The 19,772-nt window shown below is 37.6% G+C and overlaps 1 protein-coding gene across 11 annotated transcripts in view; it reads left to right on the forward strand.

The window, feature by feature from the left end:
* Positions 1-19,772, forward strand: part of MPDZ (multiple PDZ domain crumbs cell polarity complex component) — a 172,476-nt gene that overhangs the window by 103,045 nt on the left and 49,659 nt on the right. For 7 of the 11 annotated variants that reach the window (XM_036854695.1, XM_036854698.1, XM_036854699.1 and 4 more), the window contains exons 20-24: positions 3,393-3,677; positions 3,927-4,050; positions 12,164-12,362; positions 15,677-15,718; positions 18,275-18,379. In XM_036854695.1, coding sequence (XP_036710590.1) covers positions 3,393-3,677; positions 3,927-4,050; positions 12,164-12,362; positions 15,677-15,718; positions 18,275-18,379 — 755 coding nt within the window. The remainder of the gene's footprint in view (positions 1-3,392; positions 3,678-3,926; positions 4,051-12,163; positions 12,363-15,676; positions 15,719-18,274; positions 18,380-19,772) is intronic. The other 4 variants (XM_036854697.1, XM_036854702.1, XM_036854704.1 and 1 more) reach the window with 1 other exon arrangement.

Raw genomic sequence — 19,772 nt, forward strand, 5'->3', positions numbered from 1 at the left:
TTTTAATTTTTATTTTTTGGAGAAAGGGTTAGTATCAAAAACTAATTACATCATTCTAGTCAAGATGATGAGAGTGATTGTGGAAGTCTTAGTGACAAAACTGCAAGCTCGCAAAGGTATGAAAGATGTTGCCTTTTCCCTCAGTAGGGTAAGAATACAGATAATAAAGGAACGGTACCTTATCTCAGAAAGAGTGGGAGAACAATTTAAGTTGGAGCAGCTGTGCTTATGATATATTTTTAAAAGTATAGAAGGACTTCTGTGATAGAGTTATCATTGAAAAAAAGCAGGTTGTGTCCAGTGAATGCTTAAGTATTTAGCTCGTCTATGTAAACATATTCTGTGGGTAAATAATGTGCCCAAGTATAACATTATATGCATTACATGTAAAAAAAAAAGAGCTACTTTCAAATATAATTGGCATTTTAATTTAACCTTTCCCCCATTTTTCCTAAGAACAAGAATGTGTCAAGGGGAGGCATCTATTAATATGGAATTTTGAAAGACTTCAGTTTAGATACCAAGTTGCACTGGGAAACCGTAGTTATTTTTGGACATCTTATGAGGGAAGAACTGCTTTTCTTTTAGATCCATGAGACTTTTAAAAATAAAACTCCGTTGTTCAGCAACTAGAAATGTTTCTGAAGTAGGCGTATGTTGTCTGCTATGTTGATTAGCTCTTTCTTTTCTATGTGCTGGTGTTAACTCCTTCATGAATAATTCATGGCGATTTCTGTTACATGATTCACAGTAAACCCCAGCTAACAAGGGCAGCTTGACCTCTTTTTGTGATGAAAAGTAGTTTTGATTGTCATCTTTATTTGAGAAGTGGTAGGGATGATTTACTGATAATTATTATTATAATTAATTTAGTAATACAGAAGCTAACCAATTCTCTAGTAAGTACGTTGTTTTTTGTTTTTTTTCATAAGACTAAAATAAAGTTGGTTGAATGAGCCAACAGGTTGTTACTTATGTTCTAGGAGTGTGGCGGATGATACTTTCTATCCTTTTGTTCCTGAGGATTTTAAAGATGGTATTTGCTTGTATGATATTCCTACTTGCCTCAGTGCTTTATACCAGGAATATTTGATATTTCCAGAGAGACGAAAACTTGATTGAACAAGAGTGTAATAAACTGTGTTGGAGCCATTGATTACCAACTTGGAAAAAAAATGAAGGAGACCCATATTTCACACCACACCCTGAAATAAATTCTAGATGGGTTAATCCTGAATCTGCCAACTAACCATTTATAAAATTGGAGAAAAATACTACAAAGCATTTCATTTACTCTGTGCCGAGGAAGGAGTTATTAAGCAATATATAAAACCTAGAAGCATAAAAATATTGACAAATTTGATTACATAAAGAATTTCATTAAAAATTACGTAAAGAAATTTTTTTTTAATTTATTTATTTATTTATGGCTGTGTTGGGTCTTCGTTTCTGTGCGAGGGCTTTCCCTAGTTGTGGCAAGCGGGGTCCACTCTTCATCGTGGTGAGTGGGCCTCTCACTGTCGTGGCCTCTCTTGTTGCGGAGCACAGGCTCCAGATGCGCAGGCTCAGTAGTTGTGGCTCACGGGCCTAGTTGCTCCGCGGCATGTGGGATCTTCCCAGACCAGGGCTCGAACCCGTGTCCCCTGCATTGGCAGGCAGATTCTCAACCACTGCGCCACCAGGGAAGCCCAAGAATTCTTGATCACATAAAGAATTTAACTTCAGCATGTATAGGTATATAACATATAAAAACTTAAAAGACAAGTGACAAGGACTTCCCTGGTGGCGCAGTGGTTAGGAATCCACCTGCCAGTGCAGGGGACACAAGTTCGAGCCCTGGTCCGGGAAGATCCCACATGCCTTGGAGCAACTAAGCCTGTGTGCCACAGATACTGAGCCTGCACTCTAGAGCCCACGAGCCACAGCTACTGAGCCCACGTGCCACAACTACTGAAGCCCGCGCACCTAGAGCCTGTGCTCCGCAACGAGAGAAGCCACTGCAATGAGAAGCCTGCGCATCGCAACGAAGAGTAGCCCCCGCTCACCACAACTATAAAAAAGCCCGCGCGCAGCAACAAAGACCCAACGCAGCCAAAAATAAATAAATAAATAAACTTATTTTTAAAAAAAGACAAGTGACAAGCTTGGAAAATACTTGCAGTATATATCACAATGACTTTATATTCAGAATACGTCCATGACAACATATTTACTGACAAGGAAATCTCTCATGTTAAGATATTAAAGATACTTCAAAAAAGCAAGTAGAAATATACTCCTTAGTATATAGTTTAGATTTTAAGAATGAACATGTATATGTGCATGTGAATGTGTGCATCTGTGCTTTTACATATGTATTAGACAGATACATAAAAAATTTGATGAATAAACACCCAACTGATGCCAGCGCCTTATTTCTACTGAGGAAAGGACTGGATGAATGAGCCGTAAGGGAAGACTTTCATACTGTGCTCTGTATGCATACATAATATACCTCTGTATGGCCTGAATCTTTTTTGATGAGAATGTATTCATACCCTGATTTTATACTTTAAAAACATCAGTAAAAGGATTGAAGGAACAATTAATACACTTATTCAACAGCAGTTCATGGAGGAGCACTGCTTGTCCAAAGCACATAAGTGATGCAATATATGGGTTGTAAGTAGATACATGTGTTTATGTAGATCTGTAGAATTTTAGAGTTTCGGGGAATTTTAGAAATTATGTAACATAAAGCCAAGAGAGGTTCTGTGATATATAGATGGTTAATAAGAGAGTCTGGATTAGAACCTACGTCTTATGACACCATTTCTTAGTACTATTCCTTCTGCTACAACTTGCATAATATTTGAAAAAAATTTCCCTATAAAAGTATGAATTATGTGACTTCCTTTTCAACTACATAAATACCTACAAATCCCTGTCCAAACAGTGTTTTTCTTGGAGGTTCTTATAAATTGAAATCAATTAATGTCATACTCTTCTGAATTTTATAATGAATAGAAACTTTCAGACAGATTGGATATGAAATACTTTTTAAATGAGATTTAGAAATACATATTTACTTTCCTATATATATTGAACTCTGAATAATTTTATTTGTGAGTAGAACAGAATATTATGTCTTAATGATCTTAAGTACTAATATATTGTACTAATATGACTCAGTATGGGATGTATGATTTACAGGAAATGTATTCAAAATCATTTATAAAAATAAACATGTGCGGAATATCAGCTAAGCAAAGAATGTATGATTGCTAATACTTCTTGAGTAATTAAAAATTATGTTGTGTTTGTTTTTCACTAATAGTTGTTCATTAAGATCTTAGGAAATGCACTGATGCAGTTCTGGCCATATTTTTTATTTTTTGTTCTTTAATCATCAGGATGTTACTGAAAATTCCTCAGATCCAGTACTTGACTTGCATATGTCCTTGGAGGAGCTATATGCCCAGAATCTCCTGCAGAGACGGGACGAGAGTCCGCCTTCAGTGGACTTGAGTATGGGGACTGCTTCTGGCTTTACCATAAATGATTATACACCTGCCAATGCTATTGAACAGCAATACGAATGTGACAACACAAGAGTGTGGACTGAACCTCACCGACCAACTGAAGTTATATCAAGTGCAGAACTGAGTTCTCCTGTGCTGACTGATTCAGCTGGAAAGGTAACATTCTAAAGAGATGGTTTGTGTATGATGATGAGGTTGGGGACAGTGAGGGGTTAGGTTATTCTGGCTCATCTGGAGCCAGCGCTTTCCTGATACTGAGATTTTCAGAAGACAACCTATGAACTTGTTTTGTTTGTAGGTTCTTGCTGAATAAAGCATAACCAGTGAGAGAACATGGGTGATGTTGAAATCATACTCCAAAGTCTAGTTTTCCTTTCCACATGACTTATTTTTATTTTCTGACAGGGCTCCAAGTTCTTAATTCAACAGGGGTCCCTGGCCTCTGCTGCTGAGTGTGTCATGCTCCAAACTATATCCAGAGACTCTTTCGAGAGGACTATTACGATAGCAAAAGGCAATTCTAGCCTGGGTAAGTTTCTTATTTTCCACATACACCTTTCCTCCCAAACCCCTGGCCAAGAGGAAATATTGAACATAGTTTCAATGTTTTTGAGTGTAGGTAAGATAATAGATGTTGTAAAATTTCCCATAGGTTTTTTTTTAAGCATTTAAAAAAAATGTATTTATTTATTTATTTATTTTTGGCTGTGTTGGGTCTTCGTTGCTGTGCACGGACTTTTTCTAGTTGCAGCGAGCGGGGGCTACTCTTCGTTGCGGTGCGTGGGCTTCTCATTGCGGTGGCTCCTCTCGTTGCGGAGCACGGGCTCTAGGTGCGTGGGCTTCAGTAGTTGTGGCATGTGGGGTCAGTAGTTGTGACTCGCGGACTCTAGAGCACAGGCTCAGTAGTTGTGGCGCATGGGCTTAGTTGCTCCAAGGCATGTGGGATCTTCCCGGACCAGGGCTGAAACTCATGTCCCCTGCATTGGCAGGCAGATTGCTAACCACTGCGCCACCAGGGAGGTCCCTCCCCTAGTTTTTATGGTTATCCTTTTTATGTACTCATTATTTTTATCTGAAATGGTTAACAGGTTTGTTTAATTCAGACTAGTTTATAACTCTCACTCTCCTAGTTATTTACAAGTATTCATGAGCCTCATTTCCATTCAAGTAAAAGATATACGAAGTGTTTATATATGATACAGCAAATCAGAAAAGGCATTCTTAGAAAATGAAAAGTCAGCAATTGGGAATTCTAAATTCTTTGGAAAAGGAAATTATTAGTTTCTTTGAATGCTACCAGTTATGCATAAGTCAGTATTTAATTTCTTTCATTTGCTGAAATAAAGACTAGAAAGACAGGAGGTGTGCAACCACCAAACCCTAAGTGCAGTTATTCAATAGTCCTTCCCAGGTGGCAGGAGTTTTGTGTCCTCTTTTACCCATACAGGGTTGTGGCTGGTTAATAATCCCAAATCTCCTGAATTGGGCAAAGAAGACTCACTGTAGAAATATAATCCTAATTACAGTAGCTAAAATTATACCCAGGGAGATCACATTTGTTCTTCTTTTGAGTTAAGCAGGGACATGGCTCAGCTCTGTCTTTAGCGCTCGGTGCTGATCAGTAGGGCCATAAATCAGCTTCCCTGGAGGTCTGATTACAGCTCAAGACTCTGGTTAGCTGTGCTTCAGAGAGCTTTTTCCTCCTTCTAGGATGTAGCCAGCCAGCACCCTTTACATTGGTGTCTGTGGTGGGGTTTAGTTTCCTTGTTAAATTCTGGACTTGGCAGAGAAGCCCAGCAGTGCTTAGCTGGTGACTGGGATTCCAGTCTCTGCCTCCTTCTAGATTTTGTTCCATTTGCTGGCAGCTGGGCGCTACCAACAGCAGCTACATGGAGACTTATAGCAGAGAATTTCTACTTAATTAGCTTTACTGTTTCTTATATATTACATTTAACAGAATAATATATAACTTAAGCTACAGAACTTTCTCTAATTCATTAATTATGGGATATGTACTATAGATACCTAAACATGTCAGACATGTCTCATCTGCTAATGCAGTGTTTCTGAAAGCATGTTGCTTACAATACTAGTTTTGTAGGCTGTTAATAGGAGTTATTAAATGGGTTCCAAGTTTCAAAGTTTGGAATGTGATAAACTTAAGGAGACAGGTGTTTCTGTTTTCATCACTCAGTAGCTTTGAGAGTCAAATGTGCATTGTGGATCTCTAAGAAAAGGTTACAGGATGCAGCATTTCTCACATGTCATTGGCCGTTTTTTTTAATTAACTCATAAGACAGAAATTTTGCAGAGCCCATATGAGAAATCGTATTCTAGTGTATTTATTTCCTCAACTCTCAAACATTAATTATTTTCTGTATTCTGGCTACTATGCATAGATACCATTATATAATCATTTTCCTCAAGCAATATGAGGTTAGGAGAGTAGACTAACTGACTTCTAAAATCCTCAATGCATTAAAATGTCATACCTGCTGTGAGAGACCCTCATGCAGAGAACATTGAAGCCTTAAATGAAGGAATAGTTGATCCCTGCTCTCTGAGTGTGGAGGAGTTTCTAGAAAGGTTTCAAAGAAGAGTAGATGTTTGATTTAATCCTTGAAAAAGGAGATTTCTACCACCTCGTTGAGGCATTGGGAAAGTCGGAAGAGCCAAGGCAGAGAACTGTGAAACACCACTGAAGTTTGTTTGGTGTGGGTGAAGTGTAGCATAATGGTGGGCAAAGTAAGAGTTGAAGCTGAAGGAATGGTAGGTGGGAGACAGCTGCCGGGCGAGTTCTTTGTGTGCAGGACACAGGACCTCCCTCAGGACACCCCCCTGCCTTAAGCGCCAGTGGCCAGTGGGAGCTAAGGGCAGAGGGGTGACGTGACCAGATTTGTGTTTTACGATCATTCTGGCACAGGTGGATGAATTAGATCGGAAGCAGCTGGGAGGCTGCTGTAAGAGCCGGGGTTGGAGTACATCTGATTTTACAGTCTGACCCTGTGGATTGCTCACCAGTTCTTAGTTTGCTGAGAGAATGTTGAATTTTGTGAAATCTTTTCTTTCATCTGTTGAGACAGTCATATGGATTTTTTTGTTTTTTCTGTTATGACGTCAGGATATATCCTTTTTTTAGTGTAGTACAAGATACATGCAGTTGATCACTTTAACCATTTTTAAGTGTATGTTTCTGTGGCATTAAGTACATCACATTGTTGTGCAACCATCACCACCATCCATCTCCAGAATTTCATCTTCCCTGAGTGAAACTCTATACCCATTAATCACTAACTCCCCATTCCCTCCTCTCCCCTAGCTCCTGGCATCCTCCCCATTCTCCTCTCTGTCTCTATAAATTGTGACTGCTCTAGGTACCTTATGTAAATGGAATCGTATGGTATTTGTCCCTCTGTGACTGGCTTATTTCATAATGTCTTCAAGGTTCATCCATGTTGTAACGTGTCAGAATTTCCTTCCTTATTAATAAAAGGCTGAATAATATTCCTGTGTGTGTCTGTGTGTGTGTGTGTGTTTTACGCCGAATTTCATTTATCCACTCATCTGTCGTTGGAAACTTCGGTTGCTTCTACTTTAGCCGTTGAGTTTTGATTTTAAAAAATATACCAAAATGATTAGGATTTCGGGGGAAAAAAAGAGTAGAAGGTGAAGTGTCCTTGGTTTCATATCTGGAAATCCATTTATACCTCAATAGTTTGATTTTAACATTAAAATATAAAAGAACTCTTTAATTTGCTTTGTGAGACTAAACCACTTGTGTGAAATTATAACACCATTAGTTTACCAACCAAACTGTAATATAAAAGTGTTAACATATATATGTAACATATATCTTTTAGTTTTACTTTTCTGCTTAGTTTCCATTATTTGAATAATGTACATACCCAAAATGCTTATAGGGCTTTGTCCTTAGCTGTTTGATTTCCTGGGACCCAGTGGAGTTCCTGGCATCTTGGAGTGCAAATTCTGTATGCCAGAGCAAGAATATTTCTCTCTTATCTCATTTGACAGGAGATTTCAATATTCAGATTTCTACAATGCCCAGAGTAACTAGATGTAAAGGAATAATGAAAAAGGCCTATTTTAAAAATCTCAGTAGAACATCAGAACAATTTAATTAAAGCATTCATTTAAGCTTTTAATGTAGGAAGTTGTTGCCTTTACAACTTGAAGTAACAAAAAGTGTGGTAGTATTTTAGAATATCTAGTAGAGACTGGTTTTGTGCTGGTAGGAGAGTGTGTCATGAAAGGGTCTATCACTGAACACATTTTCATAGAATAGGTCTCTTCTTTATGTGAAGTTGTTTGCAGTTTTCACTTTCTGGGTAATTTGTTTCTTTCCTAGTTATAATCAGAAGAAATTATTAATCAATGATAGGCTTCTGTAAAAGCTGTCATCATCCATTTGCTGTGATTTTAAGAATAACCTGGGTTTTTTAAACTTTGTTAAATTTAGTGGCGGGATGTTATATGCACATATACACAGTTATGTACATATGCATATAGTGACCTTTGAAAAGTTTAATCTTGATTATTTTTGATAGGTCTGTGGTACATTGGCTAATTATGTTGTACTAGGTCTTGAAGGTAAAAAAGTAAGAAGGAAAGGAAGGTGTTACCTTTTCTTCGCTGATTAGGTACAGAAACATAGACTCAGGAATTTCTCTGGAACCAGGACTCAAACCTGAGTCTGTCTCTGGTTTTCACACACCATACAAGGCACGTGAGTCCTTGAGTCACTCAGAGCTGCAGTGGCATTGCTGTAATAACAAGCTTCATTTTGAAGCTGAATTACGATTTGCATTAAGGCATTAGAAAGCAATGTAGCTTTGGATTGGAGGTGTCTTTAAATATATTCTGTGAGTTTTCTTTTGTACTTTACCGAGCACTTTGAAAGGAACACTACATTGTGCTTTTCTCAAAAAATTCTTTAAACAACCCTAAAAGTGGACATTATCCCCATATTACAGATGAGTAAAATGCAGGCCATTGTGAGGTTAAGTCAGTTGCCCAAAGCCACACTGATTAGAAGTGCTGGAACTCAAATTTGGAACCAGTTTTTTGGTTCTACAGTACATGGTTTGGGCTATCCTACTATACCTCTTTTAGGAAAAAAATTGAGAGATCTTATGAGTTACAGCCAAAATCTAGTCAGTGGATATTACCTCGAAGTTATTGAAGCCCGAAAATGATCATTTGGTGAAAGGAAAGTATAAGCTGAGCTAACTGATGTCAACCTCTTTGTTTATGTGGTTGACATGACCTGACAGCCTTAATAACTGGTAGGGTCATGAGTTAAGTACGCTGTTAAGAATTAATTTAGAGGTCATGTTGACCATAGCTCGTGAAGACTTGTCGCATGTCTGTGGCTTGCTCTATTGCAGAATGCATGGTGCCAATGAGAACAAGATGATGGCTTAGATACCCAGGATGGGCCACTGAGTTAAGTTGTGTTTTGTAGTCATACGTTTTGACTTTACTATAGTATAGTTGTCTGGTGGGTCTTGGTGGGAAAGATGGTAGCATCAGGGCAAACCAGAGGACCTATGGAAACGTTTCAGAGCCAGCCTCTTTGCTCGTGTGAAACCCACCTTGGATGAAGCAGCGTCTAATCTTGTTTTTTGGTTTATGGTAAGCTCCTTAATAGCCATGCACCTAAAAATCGTTTGTGTGAATCTCAACAGAATCTTTTAACTACATTTGATTAATGGTTCATTCCTATCAGAAAATGGTAACTAGGAGCCTGGATGGCCCAAATCGAGGCATGAAGTCATCAGGCTGGAAACATATTGTAGTCAGGATCGTTGTTTAAAAAATATTTGAAATATCATGTCTAATTTGGTATAGTTAAAGTTAATATTCAGAGAGAATTTCTTTCTTTTAAAAAATTATAAAAAACTAAAAACGGATTATTGACTTCTCTCAAAGTTATAATAAGAGAGTTATAGCTCTCCTTATATTGTTTAATTATATAATCTTGTTTTGGAAGGAACTTTTAGTACTTGGTTTTAAGTGAATTTATATTATTTTATGTAAAGTTTTAAATTTCAGTAGGTCTTATATTTTTGAAGGAATAGAGTGAGGGTAGGGGGAGAAGGGAGCATTAATTCAGATGGGTTTGTTGAGAATATTTTTCTGAGGAATTGATATTGAAGAATGAGAAGTTGTTAGCTGTGCAAGAGCTGCAGAAAGGGAGTGTCAGGCAAAGACTCTGAAAAGGGAGACTAGGTATATTTCTGAAAGAAGGCCATGTTGCTGGAACACGGTGGGGGGGTGGGGCAAGGAGGGCATAGCCCAAAGGAAGGGTGCATGTCGGGAGGGCCAGGCCAGGAGTTCCATATAGACAGGGCCGTGTAGATAGGTTGTATATTTGCACAATAGGAAACTGTTAAAGGATTGTTAGCAAAGGGAGTGATGTGATGTGATTTGTCTTTTTTGAATGGTTGCTCTGTCTGCTATGAGAAGAATGCATTGGCAGGGACAACTTTGTAAGCCAGGAGCCCAGTAATGAGGCTGGTTCAAAAAATGAGGCAGGAGAAGTGCTGGCTTGGTCTAGGTTTAGTGTGGATGTGGAGAAAGGTGAATGAATTCAAGATAAGTTTTGGGGATAGAAATGGTGGAACTTGGTGATGGATTAAATATAGGGAGTGAGAGAGAGGTAGGAATCCAGAACAACTCCAACATTTCTGCTTTGAGTAATGGAGAGCGGTATGGTGGTACCATTACCAAAAAGGGGAGGACAAATGGAGAAATAAGGGGAGATGGAGACTAGGGAATTCAATTTTATACTTACTGGGATTGTATTTCCTATGAATCATTCAGGGACCATGTCAAGAGGGCAAACAAATATCCAAATCTGGAGCTCATTGAAGTTCATATTTGGAAATAAAGTGGTAATAGATTAATGTTCACATCAGTTTAATTCAACTGACTACTGTATGTTCAGGCACTGTGATAGGCACTGCGGATAAGACTTGAATACAAGCTTCTTGATGTTAGGAATTCTGTTATGCTTTTTTATATCAAGCTACCAGCATAGTACTTAGCACATAGTAAACATATAGTAAATATACACCAAATGAACAAATGATCTAGAAATCAGGTAATATCGGAGAGTTTCTTAGAGAACTTATTTTCCATTTATAGTCCTGCTCTTCATTCTTTCATGTATGTAAGAGTTGAACTATTATTATAAAATTGATTTGATACTGTTAAAATGTTCTCCCTGAGAGAGCTTTCTGTGTAAGTGGCGACATATCACATAGCCTAAGCTACATTCACTCCACAGTGTAGACCCTGTTTCATCTCTAATGTATTTAACATGGAGTGTCTTTAGGTATAATATCACAAACATTTCTAAATGCTTTCCTTTTGATTGTTTTTTTTTACTGCTGAAAAAGTTACTCCTATTCTTTTATCTGTGAATCCACAGGGATTATTAAATTCAATTAAAATGAATTTGAAAGTCATGCTTTATAAAAAAATTAATTTTATTGAAGTATAGTTGATTACAGTGTTGTGTTAGTTTCTGGTGTGCAGCAAAGTGATTCAGTTATACGTATATACAATAGTTTACATTTGCTAATCCCAAACTCCCAATCCATCCCTCCCCTACCCCGCCTCTCCCTTGGCAACCACAAGTCTGTTCTCCCTGTGAGTCTGTTTCTGTTTTATAAATAAGTTTGTCATATTTTAGACTCCACATGTAAGTGATATCATATGGTATATTTGTCTTTCTTTGTCTGACTTACTTCACTTAGTCTGATAGGCTCTAGGTCCACCCATGTTGCTGCAATTGGCATTATTTTGTTCTTTTTTATGTGTGAGTAATATTCCATTGTGTGTGTGTGTGTGTGTGTGTGTGTGTGTGTGTGTGTGTGTGTGTGTGTGTATACACACCACATCTTTGTCCATTCATCTGTCAATGGATATTTAGGTTGTTTTCATGTCTTGGCTATTGTAAATGGTGCCGCTGTGTATTTTAAATGGGGTGTATGTACCTTTTTGAATTATAGTTCTTTTTCCGGATATATGCCCAGGAGTGGTATTGCTGGATCATATGGCAATTCTATTTTTGCTTCTTGAGGAACCTCCATACTGTTTTCCATAGTGGCTGTACCAATTTACATTCCCACCAACAGTGTAGGAGGGTTTCCTTTTCTCCACACCCTCTCCAGCATTTGTTATCTGTAGACTTTTTAATGATGGCCATTCTGTGACCGGTGTGAAGTGGTACCTCATTGTAGTTTTGATTTGCATTTCTCTAATAATTAGTGATGTTGATGAGCATCTTTTCATGTGCCTGTTGGCCATCTGTATGTCTTTGGAGAAGTGTCTGTTTACGTCTTCTGCCCATTTTTTGATGGGGTGGTTTGTTTGTTTGTTACTGAGTTGTATGAGCTGTTTGTATATTTTGGAAATAAAGCCCTTGTCGATCGCATCATTTGCAAATATTTTCTCCCAGTCCGTAGGTTGTGTTTTAGTTTTGTTTATGGTTTCCTTTGCTGTGCAAAAGCTTATAAATTTGATTAGGTCCTATTTGTTTATTTTTGCTTTTGTTTCTATTGCCTTGGGAGACCATGAAAGTCATGCATTTAATGTGTATCCCTCCTTTACCATAGGAATGACAGTAAGTGCTAATAAAGATGGCTTGGGGATGATTGTTCGAAGCATTATTCATGGAGGTGCCATTAGTCGAGATGGTCGGATTGCTGTTGGGGACTGCATCTTGTCTATTAATGAAGAATCTACTATCAGTTTAACGAATACCCAGGCACGAGCCATGTTGAGAAGACATTCTCTCATTGGGCCAGACATAAAGTAAGTATCATTTGGGTCCTGTTTTGGCTTGGGAAATTCAGGAATTTCAATTCATTAATCAGAATTTTTTTCTCAGTACATACTTCTGTTTGATATACAAAAATTATTATATATTTATTTAATATAAATCACTGAAGAATTTGACTATTCCTGAGAAGTTATTGATTGTATTGATTGTAGTCTTTAGGACACTAAATCTACAATCAGTAACTTCTTAATACTAACAATACTGAAATACAGTTGACCCTTGAACAACACAGGTCCAAATATACACGGATCTTTTTCAGTAAATACACAGTTGGCTCCCTCTGGGTTTTACATCCTCAGGGGCAGCCAACCTTGGATCAAAATTTCCATCTGAGGTTGATTGAACCGTGGGTATAGAGGGCCAACTGTATTCTGCCATTTTATATGTAAGGGACTTGAGCATCCATGGATTTTGGTGTCCATGGGGGCACCTGGAACCAATCCCCTGCAGATACCTAGGGACAGCTATACTTCAAAACAATGTTGCCTTCTATTTTTATTTTTAATTCTCCAGTGATTTCTGCAAAAATCTTAGATGTGAGAGATGTGAAATCTCTTTCATAGAGCAGGACAGTCCACTCTTAGGAACTTACAAAGAAGTTTGGATTGGCCTCAGTAGAGCAAATTGTGCGCTACCTAATGATCTGTATGAATCCTCCAAGTCAGCCAGTTCTTTAAGGGCCAGGCATGGTAAAGATCATATAGAACAGTGTCAGTCTGACCCATAATTTATCCTTTGTTGAACTGCCTCATGATATAAGAGAATTCACCAAAATGTTGATACAGTCTGACGGTAGGTCATATAGGCTATTTTGTCAGGAAGTGTTTAAATGTCTCATCATCCCATAATGTACTAAAAGCATGTCATATATGTGGTTTGTTTTTTAAGTCACTAGACATTTCTTGAGCCAGCATAAAAATCAGTTCATAACTTTATTGGCACACCTCAACAATGTAAAAGCGTTCCTTTTTTTCTCTAGCATTAATTGAATATTTGCATATAAGGGATAAAATAGTAAAATAAGAGTTCAAGGAAAGATTGTTTACTTTAAATTGATGTGATGAATACTAGTATGGGAGACTTTTTTGTATTAATATTATCTTACTGACTGCATTCTGTATTCTTCTTCTGCAAAATACATATCAGTAGAGCTTAGGTAAGAAAACTGTATTTACAACCTGTTTCTCATTTTTCTGTCAGTAAAAAGCAGAAAAATATATGCTGTTTAGAGTGCATTCTGCTGTCTTATAAAAAGGAAGTTTTATTTTTAGGGCAGAATTTCACTCAGGGGCTTTCATATTTTTGCCTGCCTTTTTGACTTTTATTTTATAATGAAACAGATCATCAGATCATGTGACGGTTCCATAATTATCTTATTAATCATGCAAGTACAAGCGAAGATCATTAAAAATGTCAGTGCCTCTACAATAAATAAAAAGAGAAACATTAAGTGCTTTCCTCACCACTTGCAGGCTAGTGTCCCTTCATCTTGCTTCAAAGATGAATGATAAGGATCTACATGGAGACTCTTTACTGCCGGGGTTTTAGCTTATGTAGTTTTGAGGTACTATAAAATACAGATGGCCTCGTAACTGGTCATTTGATTTATCGTGTGATAATGCACGTCTTATGTCGTGAGCCCTGATGGCAGGTCTCCTGTCCACTTTTTGGCACTGAGCACTAGAATTGGTGCTTGGTTTTAACCTTACCTCGCCGTTCTAATGTACTGCAGAACTTAAAAAGTGGCCCAAAAATTAGATCATTGTGACATTGATTTAGTGTTAAGTCATGTACCTAGTCAACTCTAGAAAAGGTGTCAGGTACATTTTCAGGCCACAAAGCCTTTTTCTCCTTTCCTGTTTTGTGTTTTTTTTTTGGGGGGGGGGGTGTTTGTTTTGATTTGTTTTGTTGTTTGTTTTCCCACCCTCTGATTTAGCACCAGGATTTACCCACTTATGCATTCAGCAGCTTTATTAAGACTGTGAAGAGTATCTAGAGAGCTAGTTTCATAAAAAATTGCTTTAGGATTCCAGGAAGCAAAATGTAAGGTAGTATCTTACATTGAAAAGAGAAAATAAGAAAAATCCTACGACCTTCCCTCCTCTGGAAATCAGTCAATCAGTCTCCTTCTCACATGCACACATGCGTGCATACACACACTCACAAACACACCCACAAATTACCTTGATTTCTCCTCAGGTATCCTATTAAGGCTGTGATTCGGATTGCTATAGTCTTGACTCATTGGGTAAATGATAAAAAGAAATGAGAATCATAGAATTCTTTTTCAGAAAAATTGTGTCAAGTGGTAAAGCAGCCATTTAGATTGACCAGGGCTGAGCATTGTGTTCCATGCATTTTGCATGAAGTGTTTTTGGCCATTTCTCCTCCCCATCACTTGCCTTCGTGAAGCAAAAGGTTTAAAATTACCTTGAAAACTCTGTGGGTAATCCTTCCAAATGGAAAGGCTCGTCCTTCCATTATTCTGCATGGAACCATAATGTTAAGTGCCAGTTTAGTGTTGTGGTCATTGCTTTAATCTAGGCTCCATCCATGTCTCTTCCTCTTGATTTCTTGTTAGGAAGCTAGCTTAATCTGGGCTGATGGTGGAGGAATGTATTGCAGGGACTTAAAAAAAAGGACTCTAATTTGTTCAGTTACATAACTGATTGGTTTTAGGAAAAGCATTGCTTATTGAGACAACACACTGGCTTCTTTTTTGCCGCTTACGAGAGATGACTAGGAACTTTGTGTATGCGTGTTCGTGCGTGCCTGGGTAGATAATTTGAGTTTCAAGAGTTCAGGAACAGCCAGTGTAAGTTCCAGGTTTCATTATTTTCTATGGAAAACCAGATGTGAAGCCTCACCAGAATGCATTCTGTCTCACTTCCCACTCCACCTTGCCAGGAGTGCTTATATTTCTGTAATAATAGCCAGGGTTTTGCACTTAGCGGCAGCTGCTTGTAACATCTGCCAGATAATTACCGAGCTGAATCAGAATTCACCTGCCTTAACCTAAAGCGTGGGATGAATTCCTGATCAAGGAATAAAAGATTGATTGCAGTTACATTTTTCTATGCTTGTTAATAATCAGTGCTATAGACACCAGTAAAGAGCAGATGCTTTTCTGGGGGAGGTGTAGATAGGAGGGAGGTGGGAAGGGGAAAAAACAACCGGGAGCACCCACTTTTAACTACATATGTATGCATCTCACATTCAGCACAAGACATTGACATTTGTTAACACCATTGTAAAAAGATGCCGCGGTGTATGCTTCACATTCTAGATTCTCTGCAGCACCTGCTGACGATCGAGCCCCCTTTTATGTGTGAGTATTGGCGATTCAAAAGCTCATTATGGCTGCGTGTTACAACTTGTCTGTGAAACCTCTTCATGCTTTTGCAGCATCCCAATGTGGCGATAGACCCAGATAGAGATTCAGTGTATATACATTTTGGCTTTTTTTTTTTTCTTCTTTATGTAAGAACATACTTCCAACAGCTATGAGATGGTTACATTTTCACATTGTACTGGTGATTATGAACTCATTTGAAGATCATACTTTCCTACTACTAAGCTTTCCAGCTCTTTTTTCAGGGAGTGATCCTGTCTGCATATGCAGGTGCAACCTCTGGGTTAATAGCTGTGTCACATTTCAGCATCACTAATGCTATTCTTTTTCTTCCACTCCATGTGTAACCTAAGGTTAGTTTGCCTTTAAGAATTTTTAATACAACTCTCAAATAAGCAGTTTCAGTGTGTTTATGCAGTTCATAATGTAGTTTGGTGTTCTTGGTTGGTGTCTGGAGGTTTTGTGTGGCCGTGTGACCAGGCATGTATTATAATTGTTCTGCATGGGCTAATGCATTGTGGGATGCTTGTTCTGATGGCCTTGCTGTCTGTGTTGGGCTAAATATTTATGAAAACTGCTTTCTTTCCTCTTTCTCACTGCTCTAAAATATCAGAAAAATATTTGTAAAGCTCTTCCTCCCCCACCTTTTGGTAAAGGGTAAACACCTTTGAATAAATATAGAGGAGAATTCATTTTCAACAGTGTTTGGGATAGAAACAGCTTTTCCTTCTCAAACTGATTAAAAAATTAAATACTTTTAACTGATTATTCTTATTTTGCCTGTTGTGTTCTGGCTTTTTTTCTTAAGGTATTATTTATATGAGTTTTAACTTTACTGAACCTTCAGAAATAATACCAGTTTTCTTGAATAGGCTTTTCAGGTTTTATGTTTTATTTTTCTTTGTGTAAAGGCAGTCAGTCTTCTTCCCCAACCTAACGTGTTAAACATTTTTGACTCATTGTTTTTGAAGGGATAAATACAAATTTGCTATTCAGTATACTTTTGTAACACTATAGAGAAGGTGTTTTTATACATGAATAAATAAAGTAGCGCCAGAATTAAAATGCAACTCTCTCACCCAGCCTAGTCCTAAATCCACTGAAACTGTGTTTTTTACTTCAGTTTGATCGTTGAGGTAAAAGTGTCACAAAGTGTCGTAAGGGTCTTCGGCTTATGCCAGAATGATCAGGTGTGGCCAGGCTGGCTGGCGCTCTGTTAGAGCGCTGTGTTATGTTTGTATTGTGCTTCTTGGCTTACAATAGCCTCATAAAAAGTGACATCCTTTTTGTGATTGAGGATATGGAGATTCACTGGTGGTGATTTACCCTACCAGAACACTCCGGAGAAGCAGCAGAACTGTGTCCTCTGACTCTAAACCTAAGCGACCTCACAGAGTGAATGCTTTTTATGGAAATCACCAGTATGTCTGAAATTATATATCTTCCTCACTCAATAAATTATGCCATTGGTATAATTCTTATTTTATTATAACATGAAAGACAATCCTTTTTCTTTGCCCTTTAGTGCTAAGGTTTTGATACTTATTGTCTTCATGGGTAAGCTATGGTTAGCCAGTTTAATAGTCTTCATGATTTTTGTGAAGACTTTTTTAATAGTCTTTGATTTTTGTTACATACTTTTGTTTCTTTGCACAAATATGCTGAACCGATTTCAAATGCATTCTTTGTCTTGCCTTACTATTCATTAATTTGAGGATCTCGGAACAGACTACTTAAACAAGTCAATCAATTGTGTAGCCTGATAGGACAGCAGTAAACTTAAATTTTCAAATGTCAGTTTCTAAGCATTATAGCTGTAATAAGCATCTTACTCTGTGCCTTCCACATTATAGGCATTCAGCCAGCACTTGTTGAATTAGTAAGAGACCATTCAAGTGTACACAGTAGGCTTTTCTCTGAAACCAAAATGAACATATAAGAAGTTGCTACAGATTAGTAACAGAGTCTTTCCATAAACTTATAATGGTTTAACTTCAGACTTGAGAGTTAATCATTTAATAAAGCTAGGATATGATTATTGTAAATGCTTGTTAATGTCCAAAATTAATTGTGTATTATGGGAGAATGTAAAGTAATTTGGTATACCCAATGTTTTAATAGAGTTCACCTAATTTGTTTCTGCTTAAGGAACCCAAAAATCTTTGGACAAAATAATGTTATTACTGACAATTATTTTTCTAAGGATTTATAGATCTCTTTAATTTCAAAAAATTCCTGTTAGTCTTCTCATCTGGAAATAGATATTATGCTGTTTTCCTCCCCCATATGATTATTGGTAAACACATAGTTTATCAGCAGTGTTTAAAATTTTAATTTCTGTTGTTATTCTTGCCTATAGGATACCTTATCCTTTTGAAGTTTGGATTCTCTACTGAGTTAAGCCAATTTAAATGAGTTGTGTGAAAAAGTAGAGGTGAAGGGACAATATAATTTTATTTTATATTTTGGAAGTTTCCCCTAACAGGCAAAACTTTGCTTCCCTTTGCTTTCATGGATTGTGTCTTGTTCCAGAATTACTTATGTGCCTGCAGAACATTTAGAAGAGTTCAAAATAAGTTTGGGACAACAATCTGGAGGAATAATGGCACTGGATATTTTTTCTTCCTACACTGGCAGGTAGGTGAAACTGTAAATCTGCTACAGTGAATGAATGATACGGCAGGTTATAAAGAAGAGTTTTGAATCCAGAATCAGAGAGCAGTAGAAATGAAAAAGACTGAATTCCTTTTCTCTCTTTCAAGATTTTAAAAAATATTCACCCCTTTCCCCCATATTACTTAAGGAGTGATCATATATTGTGGAAAATTTGGAAAAAACTGTGAAAAATCAAATCAAGAAATTAAAACATCTTTAGTTGTACCACTCAATATAGCACTTTCAACATACTGAGTTTTGGGAATTTACCCCAGATACGAGTATGATTTCATGAACTCCCTGGAACCTACAATCTGTATGGTATTGTATCACTTTTCCTCTTTCATAAACAAACATTTTCAGAAATTTTATTTATTTCTTTATTAACGTACATACAGATTCAGAAACATTTTCAATAGTTATGTTTTTACTCTTTTGGAGAACGTGGAGTTGAACGTCTTTGTATATATGCATGTTAGGAAATAGTGTATATGGCTTTTTAAAGCCTTTTGATACGCAGTGTATTAAGAACCTTTAAATAATACAGGAAAAGTAGTCCCCCCCACCCCCCCATTAGGAGAGGCAGAAACTAGGTTTTGATGCTGCTGCTGAGTTCAGCACAGGGAGAGAAATAACGTCTTACTGCTTTTCCAGGAAGAATGCACCGCTTTACACTTCCAGCTGTGGGCCTGTGTTTTTTCAGTTACATTAGCAACTGAGTAACAGATTTCTCTTTAAGCATGCTGTAGAGAAAAATGGCTTTGCAAACATTCTGAGGTTTGCTCACAAAAGTTCCAACATACCCAGGGCACCCTGGTGTCCAGTGACTTTGCAGGCGTCATGATATCACATTGCTCTTTCCTCTACAAATTGCACATGGCTGCAGCTATCCAGAAAGTGTCGGGGAAGGAAAGGTGTGTTATGTGTTTAATAAAAGCGAAGAATGTCATGGCCCTTAGGGCCTCTTGAATTTTATGGGAAAAGGAGTATTCATTCCACCCTGTACAAAACTCAGCCATACTCCTGTCTAGAATTTCCATCTCGGGGTTAATGACATGAATTGAGTACAGCTACCTGGTACTTCCTATTAAAATGGTAAAAGCAGTAATTGCAGTGTCCTCTGAAATATCATTTCAGATGGCTTAATTAAAGAATATGCCAAGATAACATGGTATTCTTACTAAGTTCTGAGGCCTTAAAAGCACTCAAAAATTTACTATTAGAGCGAAAGAGCCACTTTCAACACTGTGCTTCCCTCCCAGCACAGAAAGGAGAAGGGCCTGAATTGTACAATGCTGTGACTAGCTGCTTCCCTGCAGAAAAAGTATATTTGCTGTTAATGTAAGGGTGCTCAAAACAAAATGGTCTTCGTCCT

The sequence above is a fragment of the Balaenoptera musculus genome, chromosome 6 (assembly GCF_009873245.2).
Source record: "Balaenoptera musculus isolate JJ_BM4_2016_0621 chromosome 6, mBalMus1.pri.v3, whole genome shotgun sequence".
NCBI lineage: Eukaryota > Metazoa > Chordata > Mammalia > Artiodactyla > Balaenopteridae > Balaenoptera > Balaenoptera musculus.